At 31.5% G+C, this 23,885-nt stretch overlaps 1 protein-coding gene across 5 annotated transcripts; it reads left to right on the plus strand.

Annotated features, from left to right (window-relative positions):
* Positions 1–35: 35 nt before the first annotated feature.
* On the plus strand, positions 36–23,144 carry LOC148623913 (protein O-mannosyl-transferase TMEM260-like). Of its 5 annotated transcripts, XM_088566224.1 has the most exons (22): positions 73–102; positions 1,818–1,993; positions 2,452–2,532; positions 3,382–3,482; positions 5,612–5,628; positions 6,235–6,266; positions 8,226–8,377; positions 8,941–9,115; positions 9,387–9,500; positions 9,928–10,107; positions 11,872–11,912; positions 13,307–13,390; positions 13,958–14,075; positions 14,548–14,621; positions 15,931–16,015; positions 16,577–16,707; positions 17,641–17,695; positions 18,405–18,556; positions 19,563–19,739; positions 20,512–20,565; positions 21,136–21,223; positions 22,588–23,144. In XM_088566224.1, exons 4-22 carry the CDS (start codon positions 3,391–3,393, stop codon positions 22,837–22,839), a joined length of 2,073 nt encoding a protein of 690 aa, XP_088422350.1. In that variant the 5' UTR covers positions 73–102; positions 1,818–1,993; positions 2,452–2,532; positions 3,382–3,390; the 3' UTR covers positions 22,840–23,144. The 5 variants fall into 5 exon arrangements, with proteins under 5 accessions (XP_088422347.1, XP_088422349.1, XP_088422350.1 ...); XM_088566223.1 differs by lacking the exon at positions 1,818–1,993 and having other exon boundaries at positions 45–102; XM_088566222.1 differs by lacking the exon at positions 5,612–5,628.
* The last annotated feature ends 741 nt before the right edge of the window (positions 23,145–23,885 follow it).

The raw sequence follows: 23,885 nt of genomic DNA on the forward strand, positions 1-23,885 counted from the left end.
TGTTTTGCATTTAATTTTGCAGTTTCCTGCATTCGGGCGCATCTAATTTATCCACCCATTATTATTGGACGGGTATTTGAGGTGCTTCCAGTCCTCTGTAAAGTAATGACTTTGTTATGATATAATCACAGTAACAGTCGGGGTCCACTGTAAATTCAAACGATTGCTTTAACTATATTAATAAGAGGGAAACTTCCTTATTATATAACCACTGAATGATCACAATCTGAATTGATGCTCTAGTCCGAATTTCCTCTGACCCTGCTACCCTCCTCTTTTTAATTTGAATATTGATATGTCGGATTGGGGTCAGAACGATGTGCTATAGTAAAACTTGGAGATTCAGCGGTACTACAGAGTACTGCCATTCAACTGCTTGTAAGGACTTTCAAATTGAAATTGTGCATGTCACACCTACCTATAGTTTGATTCTGGAATCATTTTCCTGTATGCTGATAGCATATTTGCTACAAAAATTACAATTTTTATTGAAGTTTTGATCATTTTCCACGAGACCCAGTTTTGGTGACATTTTGAACCGTAACAGAGAGTAAGCAGAGCTTGTTATTTTTTTAACGGAACAGAGCAGAAACGATTTTTAAAACTGTAATCTAACAGAATATTTGGAAATTCCGCTGAAAAATTACGTGTCCACTACCCATCCGTTCCAAAAGTTTGTGTTAGCCTAAATGACTAGTTGGCAGGATAATTATCTTATTAAGTCAACTGAATAAATCAAAATATCATGCTAATTATCTTGACATCTTGCTGAATGATACCGACTTTAAAACAATCATTACAAGTGGTTTCCAATCAAGAAGCATGCATCACCTCTTTATTCCAATTCATTTTTTTTTTAAGATTTGGGCACTTCAAAATCAAAGAGGTGTAGCAAGGTGACATTTCCTTTATGCCTTTGGTTAATTTGCATAGAACCTTCATAAGAGTAATTACAGGGCATTTTGAATATTTAGTTGTATACATTTTGTATTAGAAGATATTAACGCTTAATAGATATAGTATTTTTTCCATCTCTCCACATGGACTTGTTAACTAAATTGCCATTTCCAAATGGTTTATTTGAATTCCATTGAATAACCAATAAAATTTAGTTTGATGACACAGCTTAAAGGGAAAAGCTTCTTTGCTTGCGGTGGGTGGTTCAGTAGTCCAATGATTCCATAATGAGACAGTTTCAATGAATGTACCTGTCACACTGGAGGTTATGAAGAATAATGTAAATACAGGATACTGCTAATGGATGACAAAAATATACATATATTCCCCCATTTCTTTCCTCTTACCAAATTACATGTAAGAATTCTTTTATCTTCAAATTTCTCTCATCACCTTGTCTGTCTGTTTGTCTGTGCACATTTCTTAGGAGCTCAACTCCTCATAAACCACTGAAGGAATTTTGATGAAATTCTATAGGAAGATTGAACATTCTTTGTAGACAATAGACAATTTTATTTGCACAAACACATTTACAGTAAATGGTTATGGCATGAACAAAAACAGAATAATGTAATATACATTACATATAAACTAGATTTATGACCATGGTGCGACAGTGGTGCAAATCTGATCAAAACAAATTAATCTATAGTTTTAACGTTATATATTATTGTTATAATTTCTGTTAAATTAAATTGACCTTGATTCCAACATTCACTCATGAATTTGATAGATATTTTTAGTATTTCTGTAGAGCTACTGTTTAATATGTATGCTATGTCTCTTGGTGTGAGGTAAGGTTTTGATGAAGAAATAAAATTATGGTTGTCCAATTTTATTCTGTATTGATTTCTTTGCAGTGCGTAGTGGGTGCACACCGAGGAGAAATGATATTCATCCTCTATGTTCCCACTATCACACAAATGTAGATGATGTGTATGAAAGAAAAAGATTTTTCCAAAAGGACTCCAAAGGGCTATAATTCAATTATCAAATACTTATGTAACCACCATTTGTAGCAAGGGATATCCTCTTGGTAAGCTTGCTTGCAGTATTAAATAGGTGTTATTAGAATCACTTCAGTATATACATAGGTCTAATTGGTGGCTGTCTTGAAGAATCTGGCTTGAAATTTAGCTCTTGTGCTACCATTACACACAACATGATGTGAAAGGGTTTTTAGCCAGAAAATCTTCATTGAAACAGACTTCTCCCAGTTTTATGTGACTACCTTTGGGAAGTTAAATTTTAACTTACAAATAAGGCATGCATTGTGTTTTTACATAAAATCATTTACATCATTTCAAACTGCATTTGAATAATTTGTTTGACTTTTAAATAATAAACTATTCATGGTTGCTAAATTTACCCAACCTAAAGTGTTACTGTAAACATGATTGACAGTGATATTCTAAACTGCCATTGATTATCACCAGTACACCACAGAACAGACTCTTTAATCATGCCTGGTTATTCTTGGTAATTTATTTTAAGGTTTAGAGGTATGAAGAAAAGAAGAAAAGTTATCCATGAAAAGGCTGCACATGTTCCTGAAGGGAGTGAAGAAAAATTAGGGTTAGTTACTTCTTTTGTTTATAGTTTCTTCATATTATCATTTAGTAAATACATTTGTAATTAAGAGCAGGGTTGGATTTAGGTTTATTCAACTTTATTGTGTCATCAAAAACATCTCTACTCCTTGATATTTTAATACATTTATATAGATACTTACAATATATTTTTCTATTTAGCATGTTTAGAAACCTACTATTTTTTTCAATCTAGAATTCTTATACGTTAAGTTCTAACACTTTAAGTTTTAAGACGAGTGAAAATTTACTTGATAATTTGAAGATGACAGGGATTCCAAAGGAGTACTTGTTTTTACTGGACATTTGACCAGAAATCATAATATGTAATATGAAATTTGCCAAATTACTATTGAAGTGTATGGATCTCTTAAAATTTTACTTCAGTTGGTCAAACCACAAAACAAGGAAAGACTCTCACTGGTGTTGATATTTAGGTTTTGATTTAAACCATTTTTGAATAAGGGGCCAGAATCAAGCATCTTCTACATCCTTCAATAACTTGGATAAAAGTGTATGGATCTCTTTGAAATTGAAATATAATGTGACATATCAAAAAGTAGGATGGATATATTTAAAATGTCCTTCAGGACTTGTCCCTCTGTCAGTTCATTGTTACACTTTTCTGTAACAGATATCTCGGCTACTGCTGAAAGTAATGTTATGGATATTTGGTATATTGCTTTTGCATGATGAAATTTTCTGTCTCCTGTCTTATCTACTTCCTATTTACATTACAACTTAATTAACAGAAATAGTTGCATGGGGGTTTTCTTAGCATAATGTAGTGTGGAACATCTTGTTTAAGTTGTTTTGAAATATTCATATTTTGTAGAAAGTGTAAATGGTCTACGGAATTATCTATAGCACTTGGGACACTAACAGCAAGTCTTTACATATATACAGTGTATCCCTCAGTTCCTGGAGGGGACTCTGGTGAGTTGGGTAATAATATACACATTATGCTTATGTTTAAGATGTTTAGTATTGTATGGATATGATAACATTTTTTTCTTCAGAGTGTTCCATTACTGGTGGTGGGGAGATAACTCCAGGTCAACCCAGTTGTGGTTTTAAAGCACTTCAGTGTTTCAGTATTGAAATACACTGCTGTTTTGCATTGCACAAGAGGATGAATGTGAGCCCCATATAACTACATGTTCTGAAGCACCATCTCCTGGTGTTCCTTGCAGAACCAGAACAAGTCACAATAATATCTGTATATATCACGATAGTTGCACATATGTGCATGAATTGTTTGAATAATGGGACAGATACAAATTTCAAATTTGACACAATTCATGAATTAATAAAGTACATATTTTCAAAACTCACAAAAATTGATGTTTTCGGCACAAAGTGAGTGTTAAAAAACAACAGTTTTTTTCTCTGAAGAGAAGAGATATGAGAGGTTGCATAATGATTTAAAAATTTCATAATGGTTATGATAGTTTGGTATAATGGTCATGACAGTAAGAGATAATGGTTATTGTAGTGTGGGATAATGGTTATGATAGTGTGGGATAATGGTTATGGTAGTGTGGGATAATGGTTGTGATCGTGTGGGAGAATGGTTATGATAGGGATAATCATCATGGCAGTGTGGGATAATGGTAATGATAGTGTGGGATAATGGTTATGGTAGTTTGGGTTAATGGTTATGATGGTGTTGGATAATGGTCATGGTAGTTTTGGATAATGGTCATGGTAGTTTGGGATAATGGTGATGATAGTGTGGGATAATGGTTATGATAGAGATAATGGTCATGGTAGTGTGGGATAATGGTTATGATAGTGTGGGATAATGGTTATGATAGTGTGGGATAATGGTTATGGTAGTGTGGGATAATGGTTGTGATAGTTTGGGATAATGGATATGGTAGTGTGGGATAATGGTTATGATAGTGTGGGATAATGGTTATGATAGAGATAATGGTCATGGTAGTGTGGGATAATGGTTATGATAGTGTGGGATAATGGTTATGGTAGTTTGGGTTAATGGTTATGATAGTGTGGGATAATGCTTATGGTAGTTCGGGATAATGGTCATGGTAGTGTGGGATAATGGTTATGATAGTGTGGGATAATGATTATGATAAATGAATAGAAACAGATTTTTTTTAATTAAAATACAATTATTCCCATTATAAGACTTGCCATGTTTTGATTATTGTGAAAATCTTCAGTTGTTAGTCATTTGACTGCAAACCAATATTCCTGCAAAACTGAAGACAATGTTTTTGTTGCTACCAAATTTAAGTATCTCTAAGAAAGGTTAGATTTGATATAAGTAAAAATTATGGAAGCTCAACTGGATTTAAGACCATTATAAAAAAAAACAACAAAAAAATCAAATACATGTAGTACATATAAGATACATTGACAGATGAATTGACAAGAGGATTCCTATTTACTCCCTGTATTCTGGTTGGAACCTTAAGCTGTGCCATGTTGGAATATTAAGTCCGTATTTGCCCCAACTGCTTAGGGTTCAACCTCCATGGTTACATCAAGCTTTGGTGCAACTTTTTATTTTTAAAATGCCAACTTCAAAGATCAACTCTGAAACTACAGGTGCCAGTGTTTGACAATTTATTGTTTTTTTTTTCAATGCCCTCTTAAAGCAATTCGTTTTTATACCTCCACTTGCAAAGTGGGGATCCAGTGTATAGTTATGAGGTCTCCATCCTTCTTTTTTTATGTTACACAGAGGGGTACCAATCTCTTACCTATTACTCCTCGTACACCACTAAATGATATTTAATGAAACTTTTACAGATTCTTTAGTACATATTCCTATTGTGCATCTCTAATTTTAAATTATGATCTAAATCACTTTGGAGGTTTCACATCAGTAAAACATAGAAATTGTCATTTAAAATATGAATATGGGGACATGGGGTGCCCATCACTTATCTGTTACTCCTCCTTCACCACTGAATGGAATTTAATGAAACATGTGCAGAATCTTTATTACATTATCCATTGTGTACAATCTATGTAAGATTTTGATCTGAATGTCTCACATTAGCAAAAGATGAACTTTATCATTCTCTTACATGTAGGTATCCATCTCTTATCTGTAAGTAGCTCTACTTAACTAAATGGAATTAATTGAAAATTTCACACAATTCTTATTATAGATTTTTATCCTAATCAGTGTTGAGGTTAAGTGATGCATGTTATTGAATGAAGTATCATACTGGTGAGCAAATCAGATTTCTAAGAGCTTTTACTTCTTTTTTATCTAAATATTTGAGTTTAAATGAGTGTAGCATAGTCTTTGCCGTTTTCTTAGATAGATGGAAAGGGTAACCATTTTGTATTCACAACTCACCTTAACTGCACAGGGTATTGTAGTGAATCTTTCAGGGATTGTCAATGCAAACTTCTTTTTTTTCTTTTTCAATCTGAATAAACTGAATAAATTTGGCATGAATACTTGCCTACATTTATCCTGTAATTTGTTTATATTGATGTATTAGTTATTGATATTGTAGATTATATCTATTTTGCGCCGTGTAAGACCTGTATTTTATCATATATTAAATTGAAGGTAAAATTAAGAGTTTGTTGAACTTGAATAAATTGTTCATAGTCAAAATCTCTTACAGAATTTGATATTTGTTGTCATATTCACTTGTAAATGGCAAAACATTTAGCTTATTTTTGAGTCTTTACTTTACAGGTGAACTTATTGCTGCAGCTTATGAATTGGGAGTAAGTAATTGTAACTGAGTACAAACAGAGGACACAGTTCTTTGTCATAGCTTCAAATGAAATATAGATACTAAGACTTCTATTATTTCAAATTATGACCACAAAAACTTCCTTCTGCCATTCTGTATTGTCAAAGGCAAAATTTTACCAGTTATAAAAATTTTAAGATGTTTATATACCCTATGATGTGTTTTTGACTTGACTGATTGGTACATACATCATCACTGTCACCTAGATGCAGCCTCTCACTTTTATTTGATTTCCTTCAATCTCTGATGATGTGTTTATAACAAAAAATGCTTCAATGGGGTTGATTTTCACAAAATTTCATCAAGAGGACTATTTTTTTCAGAAGGGGAATTATAAAAAATAAAATGCAAAAATTTATGCTTATTGCCTCAATACCATCATCAACATTTGTTGGATTTCCTTTGAATTTGCATTAAGTGTTGTTAATCATACAAGCATGAATGGGATTTATTTTGTATTTAGGTGAGCTATTGTCATTACTTTGTATTCATTGTTGCCATCATCTGTCATTAACTATTAAAACCTGTTCTCTTCTGAAACCACTTAATGGATTATTAACATATTATGGCACAAGCTGGTATCTACTTTAAAAATTGTGTCTATAATGCAGATCGAACATAAACATAGCTACAATTGTTATAAATTCACAAATTTCTACATGATATTGCAAAAACATTATTAAGAGATAATGTGACTTTCCTTCCTTTAAGCGCAAAGAGCTCTCTTATAGTCCCCATTTATTCAAAGTTGATTGACTCCCCACCAGTTTGAATAATTAACCCTGGTCAATTTTTGTGGTCATTATACAACTACAAAAAACTTGAGGTTGTATATTGATAGCATGCTGTCATCACCATCATCGTCCTATGACACTATAACTTTAGTATAAGTGTGTCAATCTTTATGAAATTATACCACAAGGTGCCATACCACAAATGGAAGCTTTGGATTGATTTTTGCAGTCGTGACGGTTCAGAAAAAGGACTAAGGGGCGAATAGAGACCAGAAACAAGCATTTTCATGATGTCAAAACAAGAACTTGAGAAAATATGAATGGATCTCTTTGAAATTGTATCTAAGGTGCCATACCCCAAAGGAAGGCTGAGATTGATTTTTTGGGTACTGCTTATTGAGGAATAAGGGGTCAAAAAGAGACCACTGGGATTCGGATTTAATTAATTTCCTCTGTCAAATATTTAATCACAATCAAAATTCAGAGCTGTATCGAGTTTAAATGGTGTGTCCATACTTGCCCTCAACTGTTCAGGATTCACCCTTGGCAGTTGTATCAAGCTGCCTCCTGCAAAGCATTTTATAAGCTTATAACTAGAAAACCATAATAGATACAATTAAACTTTCAGTTGTTGAAATGATCCTTATGACAAGGCCTTTAAAAGTTATCATAGAGCCGGAGTTGTGTGACTACTCATTATTGCAGTTATTGCACTTGACAGGCAAACAATCACTAATTTTGTGGGTTTTTTTATTATAACTTGAAAATCATAATAAATAAGTCTCTAAGATAAAAGAGTTTTAGTTATATTGACAAAATTAATGTTTCTGTAAACATTGTTAATTATTTCAAAATGTGTGTATTTTTATGAACCATTTAATTTGCCTTAGTGTTCTCAGGGTAGCATGCTAGCTGCGGGTCACACCAAAGCTTCACTAAGCATGTGGTATTTAGAGGAAAGAGTGATGACTTGTTGGTTGGAATCAGAATAATGTGATTGAGTTGAGTGGCATGTCTACCTGCAGGCGGTTGCTTCTGTGAGCTGGCACAATAAAAATCTGGCTCAGTGGGTTGGACTAGCACATAGCAGGGTCTGTTTGATTAGTCAGTTGTTCTCATCCTAAAAGGCATAAAATATCAACCATAGGATGTTATAACATAACCAATCAATCAATCAGTACACCCTTCTTATTCAGGTTGCACATCCTCCAGGCTATCCTTTATTTACTGTGCTTGCTCATTGCATGATCAGAATAATACCTTTTGGGAGTGTAGCATGGCGGGTGAACATACTTACAGCTTTGTTTGGTGGAGCTACATCCTTCTTTTTATCAGAAATTGTAATAAGGTGAGATATTCATCTGTACAAAATGTATACACTTTGTAAATACAGTTAAGATTAATCAAATTATAAATCTGATATTGATTCAACAATTGAATATACCATTCTTCTTGAAAGTCTTTTCGAGTATTAAATGGAAGGGCATGGTTTTTCCATGTCCTTCTGGTAATTTTATTATATTTGATAAGAGTTGTAATACTTTATAGTAGATAATAAAATTATTATTTTCACATTTGAGTTAGGTTTACAATACAAGTACATGTATCAACATGTAATATTAAAGGAGTAAAATGATTTAAAAAATACACCCTTAAAATTGATAGTTACTTTTGCATTTGCACAATAAAGATCTGGAATTATTTTTATTTTTTAGTTAAAATTATAGTCTTAATCTTGGTTAATTGGCTAGTGTCATCACCTAGAAAATAATATAGAGTCATATTGGCAGCAATTTATTACATTTAGAAATCTATGCTGTGTCAAATATTTGAATATGATCCGACATAATGTTTCAGGATGTATTTTCCCCATTTATTTAAGGTTCGATATTTTCTTTCCTTCTCTTTCAGATTGACAGGTAGTCTAGCTTGTGGTTTATTTGCTACAGGTTTATGGTGCTGGTGTAGATTGACATGGATGTGGTCAATAACATCAGAAGTTTTTTCTCTTAACAATTTATTTATTACTGTCATCATGAAACTATCTCTGGATTTTCGGGATGCCTCATGCCATTTGAAACAAAAGGTAAGAAAATGAGAATCAGGTAATCTACCTAATAAGATATCATTTAAAGGTGGTGTAAATGTACTGTATGCAATGTGTATAACTACATGACAGATGAAAAAGTAAGAAATTAGTGTGGTATTTCTAAATGAGTGGTATTTAGTGTTGCTTCTTATAAATGTACCATAAATAAAAGATATTGTAAAAAAAATTGACTGCCTTTTTTTGTGTTGGGGAAAAAAATTATAGGAATAACTAAATACTGTGTTTTCTAATACATTGTATTTTTTAGGTGGCTATGTATGGGGCTTTGATTTGTGGCTTGTCTTTATGTAACCAACATACCATCATTTTATATGACATAGTTATCATTCTATGGGTGTTACTGGAACTTTGGCAAAATCAGGTATTTTTAGTTATTTCTTTTTGTATCCAAACTAGGGTATCACAAAAAAAATCTTAATCAAGACACACCACTTGCCTCAAATGCCGATGATTCTGTTTTATTTATTTCTATGCTTTCTTATTACTATTCTTCATTCTAGCACACAGCACCTTATAGTGTTATCTGGTTTGATTAGATTTTGAAAATGCATCTTGAGTGAATGTCTACATATGGCTGTAACTAATATCATCAGTCATATCAAAACTAAGATTTTAGTGTCTGTGAAATGTAGGGTGGACTTAATTGACCTGTAATGATGAAAATCAGCATATAAAATTTAAGTATAATATTTTTATCAATTAATAATTTTGATTTTAAACTTAACTGTCTCTAGATATTTAGTGTAAGTAGGAATGTGTATTAATGTTTGTACATTTATTCATTTCAGCTGATATCTTTACCTTTCCTGATGAAGTTAGGAGTCATGTTTCTGCTAGGATTGCTGCCTTATATTTACCTTCCTCTATCAGCTCACTTCAGTAATGCCAGGTGGACGTGGGGTGACCAAAGAACATTTTCTGGCTTCCTCAAACATTTACTGCGTTCAGAATATGGAACCTTTGACCTAGTAATTATACCCCACTGCAAACAAAGTTCAGGGGCAAATAGAAATTACCATCTGATTTATCTGACTGCCTATCTTTATGTTGTTGTGTTTATAAACCTTGCAAACATAACTCCTACTGAACCATCAATGGATTTTGTTGAAACTTTTATCTGAAGGTTTGGTATCATATGTAGATGTGCTGTGAATAATAAATATTGTCAACCTTAAAGGTATGCATGCTCACAATTTAATTGGAAGATCCTTTTATTAGTCTGTTGTCGGTATATCTTGTGTTTGAAAAGGTCATTTAGTAAGAACTTCAAAAACATCAAAAAAGCTATATTGAAACATGAAAAACCATTTTGCAGATATAATTTAATCATGCAGTATTCTGAACTTTCATTTTTATGTATCAACAAAAAAAATAGAAGTTGGTATAATTTTATGGCACTGTCAGTGTCATTATTGTCATGTGTAGACATTTGGTATCTGCACAATAACTTGGCTACCAAATATCTACACATGACAACAATCACACTGACGGTGACTAAGACCATGCCAGAATAAGGTTTTATACAATGACTATATTTGAATTCACTTTTCTGACATTAAGGGAGAAGGGCATATAGAATTAAAAAAATAAAAGACATGTTTCTGGTTTCTGCAATAATTTGAGTAAAAGTGTAAGGATCTCTATGAATTTAAACTATACAACCCAAGTATAAGCACGTAATTCTCTATGAAATTGTACCACAAGGTGCCAAACCACAAAAGGAAAGCTATATTAATTTTGGAAGTGTTTAGGAATAAAGATTTTGAAAGAAGCATTTTTCCTTATCTCTGGACAATAACTTGTATAAACATTTCTGGATCTCTATGAAACTGTACTTCCATACTACAAAAAGGAAGGTTTTGATTGATTTTCTGGGTTATAACCCTTACTTGAAAAAAAGGGACCTGTTGCAAATATGTTATAAAACTTAACAATATAACTTAAGTATTTGTGTATATGTGTGTGGATGACTACGATATTGTATTACAAGGTTCCTTATCACTAAGCCCTGTGTGGGTCCTGATGTCAAAAGAATAGGCCAACAATCAATCAAACTTACCACTAAAGTTAGATAGGAATGATTTTATTTGTGGTTTCCATATCCATTAAGGATTAAGGGATCAAAAGTGGCCAAAAACAAACATTTTTCTGGTTGTAGAACAATAACCATAGTTAAAGTTAATGGATCTTTATGAAATTGTACCACTAGGATCCAAACCACAAAAGGAAGGTTTGATGAATATAAAAGGTAATCCCCCATACACTGTATAAATAAAAAGAAAAAGAAGTGGGTACGAAATAAGCATTTTTCAACTTTGTGTAAAAATTATGTCCTATGTCTAAATACAATTTTTAAAGTTCTTAGACCACTTCATTCTGGTCATAATCTTATCAAACATTTAATCACAATCCAAATTTACAGCTGTTTGAATGTTGTGTTCAAACTTTTCCCAACTGTGCAAGGGTCAACCTCTGAGGTGGTATCAAGCTATGTTATTATGGAGTAATTCAGACAAAATCAAATTTTGTGCTTGAAATGCATGCAAATAAGCATGTTTTATGTATTTTAGTTTTGCTGTACTTTTGATGGTCTGTATAGATATTGAAGGCAGTACCAACCTATTGTAGTACAAAGGGCCAAAAACAACTTTTAATCTAATTATTTATTCAGGTTTTTCTCTATGAGCATAAGCTTATGGCTGGTTTCTTTTTCTTATTTATGTTTATTTAAGGGGAAAGATGGTGTCCAGCAAGAATTTCTAAAAGCATTGAGGTAAAATTAGATATGTATTATGTTTGTTTATGTGTTCTTTTGACATCTTTGTGTACTTTAGAATCTATTTCCACAATTTCTTTGTACATACATTTAGTTCTTAAAAAAATATATAAAGAGCTCTTTGGAACTTTAATATCTTAGGTTGAATTTTTTTTTTAATATTTATGGATAGGGGACACAATACTATGTACTGTCCTTGTCTGATTTGTATATTTTATTATTTTTTATGGTTTGGTTAGTCTAGATTATTTATTGAGTATTAGTATTAGCTAAACTGAATGAAAGAGCCATGTGAGGTCAGCTGTTGTCATCAATTTGTCTGTTGTCGTCTGTGGTTGTTAGCATTTCTGGGAAAATCTTCTGCCTAGTGGGTGTTAACAAATTCAGTCATCAGCATTCTTTGGGTGTCTATTTTGTCACTTTTGCTGATGGATCTTAAAATATTGTTGCCACTGCAATTTTTAGATCACAGGTCTTAAAGAGTTCTACAAGAGCTTCCATTGGGTTAAAATTATAGCACAATTCCTTATTAGAGTTAATTCCCATGAAAGACAAGAAATATGTATTTTGCATGTCGTGAATATTGTGAAAACCATAATGAATAAGAAGAAACTTCAACTGATGAAACTACTCATACAATAAACGTTACAAAAGTCTCTTTTGGGATGAAGTTATGGTTGAATGACTCATCATTTGAGTTGTTGTAAGGCAAAAATGACCACTATTTAGCAGTTTATAATTTTTAAATGAGCAATATATGTTGTACTGCAAGTAAAAATTGAGACCTCACAGTAAAAAAAAAGGGTTCTCTCTTTTTACCCATAGACTTGATACAAGTCTCCCTGTAATAAATGTATATCATTACTATCAAAATAATCATTCACCAGCTGGTACCACTGCTGGATAAAGAACAAATCTTTGATAGTAATGATATTAAGTTAAAATAATACATGTATTAGAGAAAGACTTGTATCAAGTCATTACACTGTATGGTTAAAGTACAAATGAAGATGAGTTTATTCCTTTCGGTCAAAATATTGCTTTCTAAAAAAGTTTGGATTCACATAAACATAATGCATGTAGAAAAGTCATTTAAGATATCAATGAGACATATAGTTACTCTTTATAACAGTTTTACACAACTAAGATTGATGTGATAAAAATAGTCAAATATCAGCATTTTAACTTGCATTAGAAAGTGCTTTGCATGGTATATTCCTATGATGTTGTAGCATGAACCATCTTCCTCTGCATGCAGCTTACTTGTAAGAGTTTATAATAAAAACTTAAAACTTTTTCCATTCATTGTGCATGCTGATCCTGTTGAATATTTTTTTTTGCGTTGTATATCATGACATACTTGTTTTACAACATCTTTCTTATTATTGTAGAATTTATGCTGGTCATGTAGAAGAAGAAATGTCCATCATTGTTTTAATTCTGTTTGTAGTTGGTGCTGCAATATCAATTTACAGGTATTGGTGTACAACATAATAGGATTTTAATGAGATATTTGTATGTTTAAAACATAAATACATATGGACTCAAACATACAAAGTTTCAATGTTCTATGAATTGAAAGTAATAATTTTTTATCCCTGCTGTAACAGAAGGTGGGAGGGATATGAAATTCAGTTTTTCATCTGTACTTTTGTACTTTCATCTAAAAAAAAAGGGTTTCTGGGGCATAAATTATAAAAGCATTTGTTTGGATTGTAATAAACTCTTACCCTACAGATTTTCTAGATTTCGCTTAGGTTTTGTCTTAGTGGGTTTTATCTATTAAAAAACCAGGAAGAAATAAGATTTCATAAAACTTCCCAAATAACACTTTAAAGTGTGTTTAATGAAATTATGAAAAGTAATGTGGGGGTCACTGGACAAAAAATACTGATGCTATGAATTGTAGAAAATCTGACTTATGTCTGAACATGACAAGCAAATTTGTGTAGAATTACTTTGTGAACAACAAGTTTTATTATATTTCAACTTCAATTCTTTTATAATGTCCTTAGTAAAATGTGTACATAATCTTGTTTCAGATTATCACAAGGGAAAGACAGAGTTTGTTCTGTGTTTGTTTTAATGATGGTGATGTATACCATATTCTTTTCATGGCGTGCCAATTTAGATGTCACAAATCCCCTTATGTATGGTGTGGTACGTGTACTATTTTAAGCTCACTTGGTAATAACTACCATGGCTGTCTGTATAAACTTATAAATTTTTGCTTTACTTCGGGAAAACAAATGAACAAATTTTAACCATACTTTGCATTAATGATGGATTTATGGATTTGCTTGTTACTGCCAGGTACAATTTAAGCCTTTCTAAAATTTCCAATTTGACTATTTGAAAAGTTAAAAGATTGTTGGATGCTTTCTACAAGATACTTGTTATAAATTAGGGCTAAGAGTCCATTTACTTAATGTAGTATTGATACTATCAGATTAGTTACTACTTTTCATTATTTTAGGCACCTGTGTAACTGATAAAGGTTAACATGAAAAGTGCTTATGTTATGATACAGAACAAATATTAAAGTACACCACCAACTGTAAAGATATGGGCTGCTTGTCTTTGATATTGTTTTCCATATCTTTTCTTCATTATCTGAATGGTTTATTGACAGGTTGAAAGATTTTGGATGCAGAGTGATATTGTTGTTATTGTGATATCAACTATTGCCTTGGATAAATTAATCAGGTAAAGCTGATAATCAAAAGTGAATTTCTTATTTTTAGGGAAATATTTGTAAATATTGATGTGTTGTTCTTTTTTACAACTAAAGTAAATATTGAATTGGTCAGTACATTTGTGTATGTTAGCTATAGGTTATGGTATCATCTGTAATATCTTTATCCTTGTGAGGAATTTGTTCTCTATATGTTTTAACTCAGGTATATTTTTGCTCCAATGTTTTTCTATCCTTAAAGATAAAATGACACTTCGTTTTAAAAGTTTCAAATGAGATATGATAAAATCTTACCTGTCTTGAGATGGATCTGTTTCCTTGAGATACATTCACTTGTTACCAGTACTATTTTTTTCTCTTGTTTGATGGAGTGTGGTTTGACACCTTCTGTCACATTTTGCCGGAACCAATCTCTGTTATTACCTAACATCTTTGACCATCAGTCAGCATATATACATAGTTGTTAACTAATAAAGGTCTCAACAATGTTAATAACTTTCTTTTAGAAATCAAGCTTAACTACAATTTTTATAAGTGAATTGTATTTAGAATAAACCCCAATTTAAACCTAATGTTGTGTATTCATAGAGAGCCCACATATAATTAACTTGACAGATTAAATGCTTTTTTTGTGGAAAATGTCACTGGTATGTCTACTTAAAGCCACTCATTTTTTTGTGACATCAAGACCTTCTATGAATCTTCTATTGATTACCTGGATGAGAACACGGATAATGTCATTTGTCAGATTTTAAACCATATATTTTTTATATCCTCTTTGTTCATATCCTCTGTAATTATGGGGTGCCTAGGGTGTTAAGTTCAATTTAAAGAGGTCACTGCAGTGCATGATGACCACATTTGGCCTATTCACCTGTTTTTCATTAATCCTAAGGAAATCATTTAAGACTGGAATGTTTTATGTAATTGAAACATACTCTTTTCTACAGACAATTACGTGCTTAGAATTTTGTTTTGAGTAATGGGTATACATTCCATTTAAAAAGTGCTTGGATAAAATGCTTGGTACTCAGAATTCATCAGTTCCCCGTCCAATTTGGTCTTAGTTCTAGGTCCCAGTGTATCATATGTCAGTACATTGTACCAAGAAGTACCTGTTAGTGAAAATGATGGAATTAAAAGCTTCATTTGTTTTTACCCATGCCATAACGGATTTGTAATGATATACTGATTTTTGTCTGGTCATACTCAAAAGTGGTACAGAATAAGGGGGACTGGAATTTTCTATACTCAATAGCCAAGCTGTTTAAAAATGTTCATTAATACCTCACCATTGCATCTTCATACCTTTTTTTTAAGAGTTGCAGAGGAAAATATGCAAATGTCAGAAGTACTGAAAGGATGGGATTTATTCTTCACGCTGACATTCATTAGTATACAATTGGTAAAGTATTCAGCACACTGTGTATTTTATAGTTACTTCTTTAAGAGGAGGACATAAATAAAGCTTAAGAAAAGGGCAGACTTCAGCTGATAGGTTGTACAATATGTGTGACTTACACCTACATGACTTCAACTACTTACTAGTAAAATATTTAGATGTTACAAGGTTGCCATTGGGGCATTCATCCTCTTGACTCATCTCTTCTTGTTTACTTCATGGTTTTCAATCAAAAAAGTTTAAGTAGTATGAAATCTTACTTTGTCCATCTGTTTACACTATTAAATACCAGTAGTCTGATATTGATATAGTAGGACCTCAATATTTCAGATGCTATGACTCTATGTAGCAATGTTTCTTTTATTAAAAGTCATGAAATGTTTAAATTATAAAGAAGATAGGCATTTACCAATAGAAGAAATTAACAATTTATGAGTGTACTATTTGCCTTTATTTGTTTTATTTGATTTTACAGAAACACATACCAAGCTTGTGATGTGGTAGTATAAACAACTGATCCTGTAATAATTCTAATAAATCATTATTAATTCTTTTTTTTTGCAGTATAAAAACTTTTCATTCTGCAATCAGAACAACAACACTGTAATATCAGAATTTGGCAAAGATGTGTTAAAAATGTTTCCAAACAAATCATTGGTACTTACAAAAGGGGACTTGCCTTCTAACACACTTAGGTAATAAATTATTGAAATAACTATTCTGCAATCCTTTTCACAAAAAGTTTGAAGAGAAAAACTTTTAACTTATATATAGTTATACAAAAATGTACATGTATTGGTAAAAGGTTCTTGTATGCTGTTTGCAAGCAATTGACGAATACTTAACCTTAATTAATTATGTTTAAAGATATCAACTGAAGGTAGATTATACCTAATATTTTCAGTAGATAGATTTTCCTATTTTTTCTTGAAGATGACATTGAATGAACATACTTAAAATTTTAATGTAAAAAACATAGGTCACAGAACTTAAAAAAGGCAATTTTTGCCAATATTTTCTATGAATTCTGTAGGAAATTTTTATTATTTCATGTACTACTGAAAAACTGGTAGATAAGATTTCTTATAAATTTATGTAAATAACAATAAACTGACATTCTTTCATATTTCAAAAAGAAAATTAGGGGTCACTGAACTCTTTTTCCTGTTATATTAAAAAAAAACTAAAACTCCCATTACATTTCTTTAGTAAATTTTCTTATCTTTCTTTGAATAGAGCTTTTTACAGTTAATATTTGCAATTTTACCATACAAATTTTTATGTAAAAATTCTTTTAAAATATTTTGAACGTATTATTTTACATCATTTAAACACTAGTAGTTAATTGAAAATATATATATGTCTGCCTGATTTTGTGAGATGACAGAAAATAATGCTCCATGTAACAGGCATTATCTATCTTAAAAGTATGGAGCAACAAATTTTTTAATTACATGGTAAAGCTTTACAAAGAAATATTAATACTGAGTAAGATAGTTGTCAAGAGATGAAATTGAAACCAGAAATGTAAAAGAAATGATTGTATTTGGTTTTATGAATTAAAGTTTAAATGCTGGAGTTAACTTGTTATTGTAGTGGTTATATAAAATGTTTTTTTGTTTCTTCAGATATCTGTTCCTGTGTGAGAATTTGAGACCTGATTTGTCCCTTTTTGATCAGGAGGTAAATTTTATGTCTATTTGTTTCTTGTTTATGTTTTTAACATTAAGTGTGGAAGCTATCCTTATCCCCTACAAACAAAGATAAGTGGGTATTGTAATCACCATGTTAGTCTTTCTGTCTGTTTCTTTCTTTCATTTGGCCACATGTCCTATAAGGTAAACTCAATCCTTCTTAAGCATTGTGAAAATTAGTATGTTGACAGCAGTTTTTTTTTAATTTGATTTCTTATTTTTTTCATATTGAGGTTCTCCCAATGCTAGATCAATAAAATATTCCATAAATAAATAAATATTTTGATTTTTCTATGTAATTCTAGGTCAAGAATATGTAATCTCAGGACAAAAACTCAATTTTTTGGCTTTTAATATATTTCTCAATAAAAACCAATATTGGAAGAAATTTGTCCAGATGTCAAATGAACTGTTAACAAATATTTTGGAATGAAATGTAAATTTGTATTTTTTATTTCTTAAATTGCCAAAAGATGTATGTGCATGGAAAATCAATTTTTAACAATATTTTTGGGAAATGCATTATGAAAAAGCTTCCCAGAGTGCTTCAGTCTAGATTTTGTAGATGGACATAAAGGTAGAAAATTACTGTCTGATGTCTAAAAGTGAAGCTTAACAGCTTAATTTCTAAAGAAATTTGACAGATATTGTTATTAGGACCTTTTAACTCCAAAAAGCTTCATGATATTTTGGTATAGGTGTTAACATATGATTGGTCTGTCCCAATGATGAGAAAGTCTTACCCGGACATCACATTTCCAGGAGATCATCTATACACTCAGGATGCCCTAATGTCTGATGGTAAAACAGCATTCACTTTCAAGACTTTTCTTAATGCCAATTCTGACAGGTAAACAATATCATTGGCTCAAGTCAAGTTCTTAGAGAAAACACTCCATTTTTTGGAAGAATATATCAAAATATTATTCTGACAACACTTAATGTATTATAACTTAAATTTTGAATTAAAAAAAAATTATCTTCAAAGATTGAACTCAACTGCTCAACTGAACTATTTTACAAGAATTTTATGCTTGTGTTTATACATATTGCTAGTTATTTGGATTTAATGCATTAACATCATATTCACTAGTGACATGCAGGGGCTGACTACAAATTGGAATTGCAATGTCTCATTTAGTTTTCTTGTTTTGTCATTGCTATTTTTCATCTGTTTCTGGTACTGTTTTTTTTCTGTAGTATGAAGGCAATTATTAAAGTATAAAAACAATAATTGTGTACTGAAAAAACTAAGCATTACATTTTGTTGTGGGTCTTAGCCTCATCTGTATAATATATCATTTTTTTGTCAAATCAGCACAGTGGTTTTGTTCCTTTTAGATTAGTTATACCACTTAGACTTTGAAATCAATATGATTACTGATTTTCCTGTGTTCTAAGTAAGTACCAAGTTAAGTTGAAAATCCATTGCAGGGTGCTTATTGAAAACCGTTATAGATAATTGATGAAATGATCTTTATGATAAGGCATACTGAGGGTTGAAGTTGTATGATCACTGCTAATATAAGTTATTGCGAATGGAAGGCTAAAAAAAAGATGTTTCTATACACCCTTGAATACTGTATACTGTCAGTCTGTCTGTTGTTCACACACTAACTCAAAAATGCTACTTTCCATGGATCATTGGTGAATTGTTTGGTTTTATTCATATAAGCTCTCCTCGGTCTTTATAATATCTGATTTTACATTTTAGAGTTATGAGACTTTACTCATAATTTTTGTTAGGGCTCAATATATACCAGTATTTAAAACAGATAATTCCAAGTGAATGATACAGGCTGTTAAGTCTCTTTTATATAAATGAAATACATTTTTAATATTCTCTCCATTTTCAGATCAATTTATGGTTGCATTGGTGTCCAAGATCATGAAAACTCATGGAAATCAACACATGATACTCTTGCTTATGGGGTCTGTTCTCAATTTATAAAGAAAGATTCTACCATAAATCTTCCTCAGTATATCCACCAGACAAGGAAGATAGCAGAAAACTGGACTTATTCATATGACAAGTATGTTTAGAGTCTGTGAATTTGTGGAACTGATAAATTTAATCAACCCTTTTGAGTCTCTGGTTGTCTCATAAGTTCACCTGTATAAAAGGGGAACATTTGTAACAATAAGATAACCAGTTCTGGTGTATATCTTTGCACTATGCCAATAGTAACAAGCTAATATAGAATAATCTATTGGCTAGTGCTTCCATTTTATTTTAAAAAGGTGGTCACTATTGGCTATTCTGATTATCAACATGTTTTCATTTAAAGATAGATACTTGTAGAAATGGTTGGATGGATTTAAAGGTTTATATTTTATTTTTTACATGCATGAGCATAATATCAAATTCCATAAATAAGTATTTTCCTATTAAACTGAACTTAGCAATTCTCATATGCAAATAGTTTAAAGTTGCTTCCCTTTAAACTTGCCACCTGCAAAATTATTTTTAGAATAAATATGGTCTTACTATATTGGATGCTGAATTTAGATTTATTTTTGTACCCCCTCATTAGAGTGGGGGCTATATTGCATAACCATCTTCATCCATCGCAATTATCTTCTTTTTCAAAGATTTCTCAGCTCCTTTTGGAAGGATATTTTGGTATACTGCTTTTTGCATGATGAATTGTAATGTTTCTCCCCTTTCCAGGTTTGAAAGAATTGGTTACACGTAGATATATTCTGGGCACAATGTAGCATGTAACATTTGGTTTTATTTAGACTATGCATTACATATGTGAAAATTGTGGTTACTTTCATAGACACACGAGTTATTTATTTCAGGTTTCCTGTCACATCATGGGAGAGAGTAGCTACAAGTGAAATGTGGCATGCTAAGTAAGTGTGCTGATGTTGTGTATAATAGAATGGTAATCGTTTTTTTTTTTAAGTAAAGTTGTCCATAAGTTGTATGATAAAAGAGTATTTCCATACTTGCTAATTTTTTTAAAAAATCAATTAATATTTGTACATCCTTTTCAATCATTAAATTGATCATCCCCATAACATTAGTCTTGTAAACACTTTAGACAAAGAAATTTAATTGTGTGGCTAGTAGCTATAAAAGCTTGAATGGGATAGACTTTCACAGTAATTTGTCAAAGAGGACCACTTTTTTGGGGTATAGGGATGGGACTTTTCTATAGGGTGCAAAATGTGAGTAAATTGGAAATTGTGAGTGTACTCATCATGAAGGTTCTTTAATCTTGTTTGAAATATCTGTAAAAACTCTTGGAAGTTGAAATCTTGTCTACAATAGGTGAATTTGAAACTACTTCATACATGCATTGTGTACAGGGCATTGTTCATATAATAGTCAATGTGTGAAACACATGCATAAAGAGGGAACAGACCTATGTTGAAGATTTTTGTACAAAGAATAAACCTTTATTTCTAACTTTTTTGTAGAATAAGTAGTGCATTCCAGTTGTATGAAATGTCGCAGAAGACAAAGCCGACAGATAAAAAGACTGAATATTTGATTGCATCATACAAGGTAATCAGTAATATTCTTAACTTAGTACTGCAACTATTTATTTATATGTTGGCAATTTTCTCATCACCCCTTATTCCATTTATAAATGGACAAGCTATTATTTTCAGAATATTTTGCTAAATTATGCTTTTTGAAAATGGCTTTATGCCAATTTGTATGCAGCATGGTTTAAGTTAAATTCCTGAATTATTTGGGTTCCTTCAATTCACAGAATTGTACAGACTTAGTTATATTGTATTGAGATTTTCCAAACAAATGATAATATTTGTGGTTGGACAATAATGTTTTTGCCGTCTGCATTATTGTCCAGCATCCATGGACAACTTTGTTTCAAAAAAAAACTTGAGTGTATAGATCTCATCAAAGGTGCCATACTAATAATAATAATGGAATTGTTGTTTAGGTTATGACTTGAACTGCTAAGGAATTGGGGCTAAAAAGCACATTTTCCTTGTTTCCAGACAATAACTTAAGTAAAAGTGTATGTTCTTTTTCAGCAAATGTATTCTGGGCTAATGCCCTCTCAGACCTGTGGATTTACAGGGCACAGGGGGACCCATCATGCCCAATTTTTGTCCAGAAGTTCTAAAACACTTTTAAGACATTTTCAACATTTTACAGTGCCTTAACTATTTAGTTGAACTTACAACATTCTTTTTCTGCATTTTTTTTGGGTAAAACATGGTAACAAAGCATGATACCTTTTACTTGCATACTTAAAAGGGCATGGTTTGCCAGGTGAACCATTCAGAGAGCCTCTTGTTTTATTGTCTTTTTTTATTTGGAATCTGTCCACAGAGGTTCAAAGGGTCCAAACTTACTTTGTTGTTTTACAGAAATCAAATTCTTAGGGTTTTTTGATGTACTGAAACTGCAGATTTTGTTTCTTAATTTCAAACAAAAATTTTGAGATACTTTGTTTCAAACTGTTACTCAAATACACATCCAGCAATTTCAATGTACTTGGTCAAATTGTTTATTTCTATTTGATAAAAGAACAGCTTTCCAATGTCCGCACACAAAAAAAAGTGTGGAAAAAATTTTTATTCACTGAAATTTTCTAAGTCCAAGGGCCATAACTTCCACAAAAATCATTCAACCTTTAGCAAAGTTGAACTTAATCTGTTACTCTTCATAATAAGGCCTTATACCAAAAACAAACTTATTTGGTAAAAGCATTACCAAAATAAGTGCGAAAAACGTTGACGGACGGATGGACACACAGACTGATGGACACCCAGCATTTCCATGTCTCCTTGGGACGTCGCGGGGGACAAAAAATGGGGTAGATTTACCTATTGGTCCTCACCATTTTTCTTTTTTTATAGTTTTATTAGTTGTCAATTTTTTGTTTGTTTTTACAGCTGTACAAGTCTGCCATCAAGAAAAATACAAATTTTCCGTCCTATTGGCACAAGAACTTTGCACTTGTTAGTGAGAGAATGATGCATGTCACAAGTCAGGACAAGATGAAAAAGCTTGTAGAGGATGTCATTAATCATTTTAAATTGTTTCTGAAGAAGGAACCATCAGATCCTGACAGTGAGGCCATCAAGTCATCTATCAAATCAATGCAACAAGTCTATGAGGGATTGAATAAAGTAATCAATCTATAAACACTATATCGATGCAATGTTGGGTTAGGTTATGAGGGATATTTATAGCTTTTGTCACAAGTAGTTAGCTTGATCTGTAGTGTTAACTTTAACTGAGTGTGTAGCCATAGTAATTTTGATGAATTTTTGTATATTTTTTATAGAATTTTTTTGTATATTTTTTGTTGTTGTACATGACAGTTGGTGGACAATAATGATGTGTTATTTGTGACCTATTTGGTCACTCTATTTATGTTTCATTTTCTTAGGTTTTTTTTTGGAAAATAATCTCATTTTTTAAGTAAATAAAATGAAATTTAACACAACTATGTAAGTTGTAGTTAGTTAAAACTTAATTTATAAACATCTGCTATAATTTGATCACAGTCTCAAGCAAGAAGTTTGTGGGCTAAGTTTGCTGGAGGCTTAAATGCTAACTTAAAGCAGCAACATCCACCCATTAAGCTGAGCCACATAAAAATGGATTGTCATCATTGAGGTTACCAATCCTAAAAAGTTTCAAAACATTAGCGTGTGCTGTTTCAGAAGTTTTATGTACTTCAGTAAAAGTTAAAAGTTATACAATGGACACTGAATGATTATACAAGGTTGGATTATATAAAAATTAAAACGACAATACCTGAATTGAAAAAGTGGAACCTTAATACAAATCCAGTCTGAACATTTCATTTTGGAGTTTAAAATGTGTAATGGGTAATTCATGTGAGTTTTCTGCAGTTTTTTTTTTTTTATCACGTATTAAATGGTGATCTACAATTAAAAAAAATTAAAAAGCTTAGCAGAATGTAGCATGATACAACCACAACCTGATGGACACACACATACTTAGAATGATGGATTGACTAAGCATTCTGCCTCAATAACTGTCTTGGTTAATCAACTGGTAATACACTGTTTCATTTCAATTACTCAAAACCCATTTCAATAATAAAACAAAGTTATTACATGGAAACAGAAAACAATAAAAAAAACTACAGCATCATAATATCATATGACTACAAACTTTGTGGTTGTATAAGTATGGATTCATAATCTACCTCCTAAAA

This window comes from Perna viridis, chromosome 2 (genome assembly GCF_037379345.1).
Source record: "Perna viridis isolate PV_CMFRI_1.1 ecotype Kerala chromosome 2, ASM3737934v1, whole genome shotgun sequence".
Taxonomy (NCBI): Eukaryota; Metazoa; Mollusca; class Bivalvia; order Mytilida; family Mytilidae; genus Perna; species Perna viridis.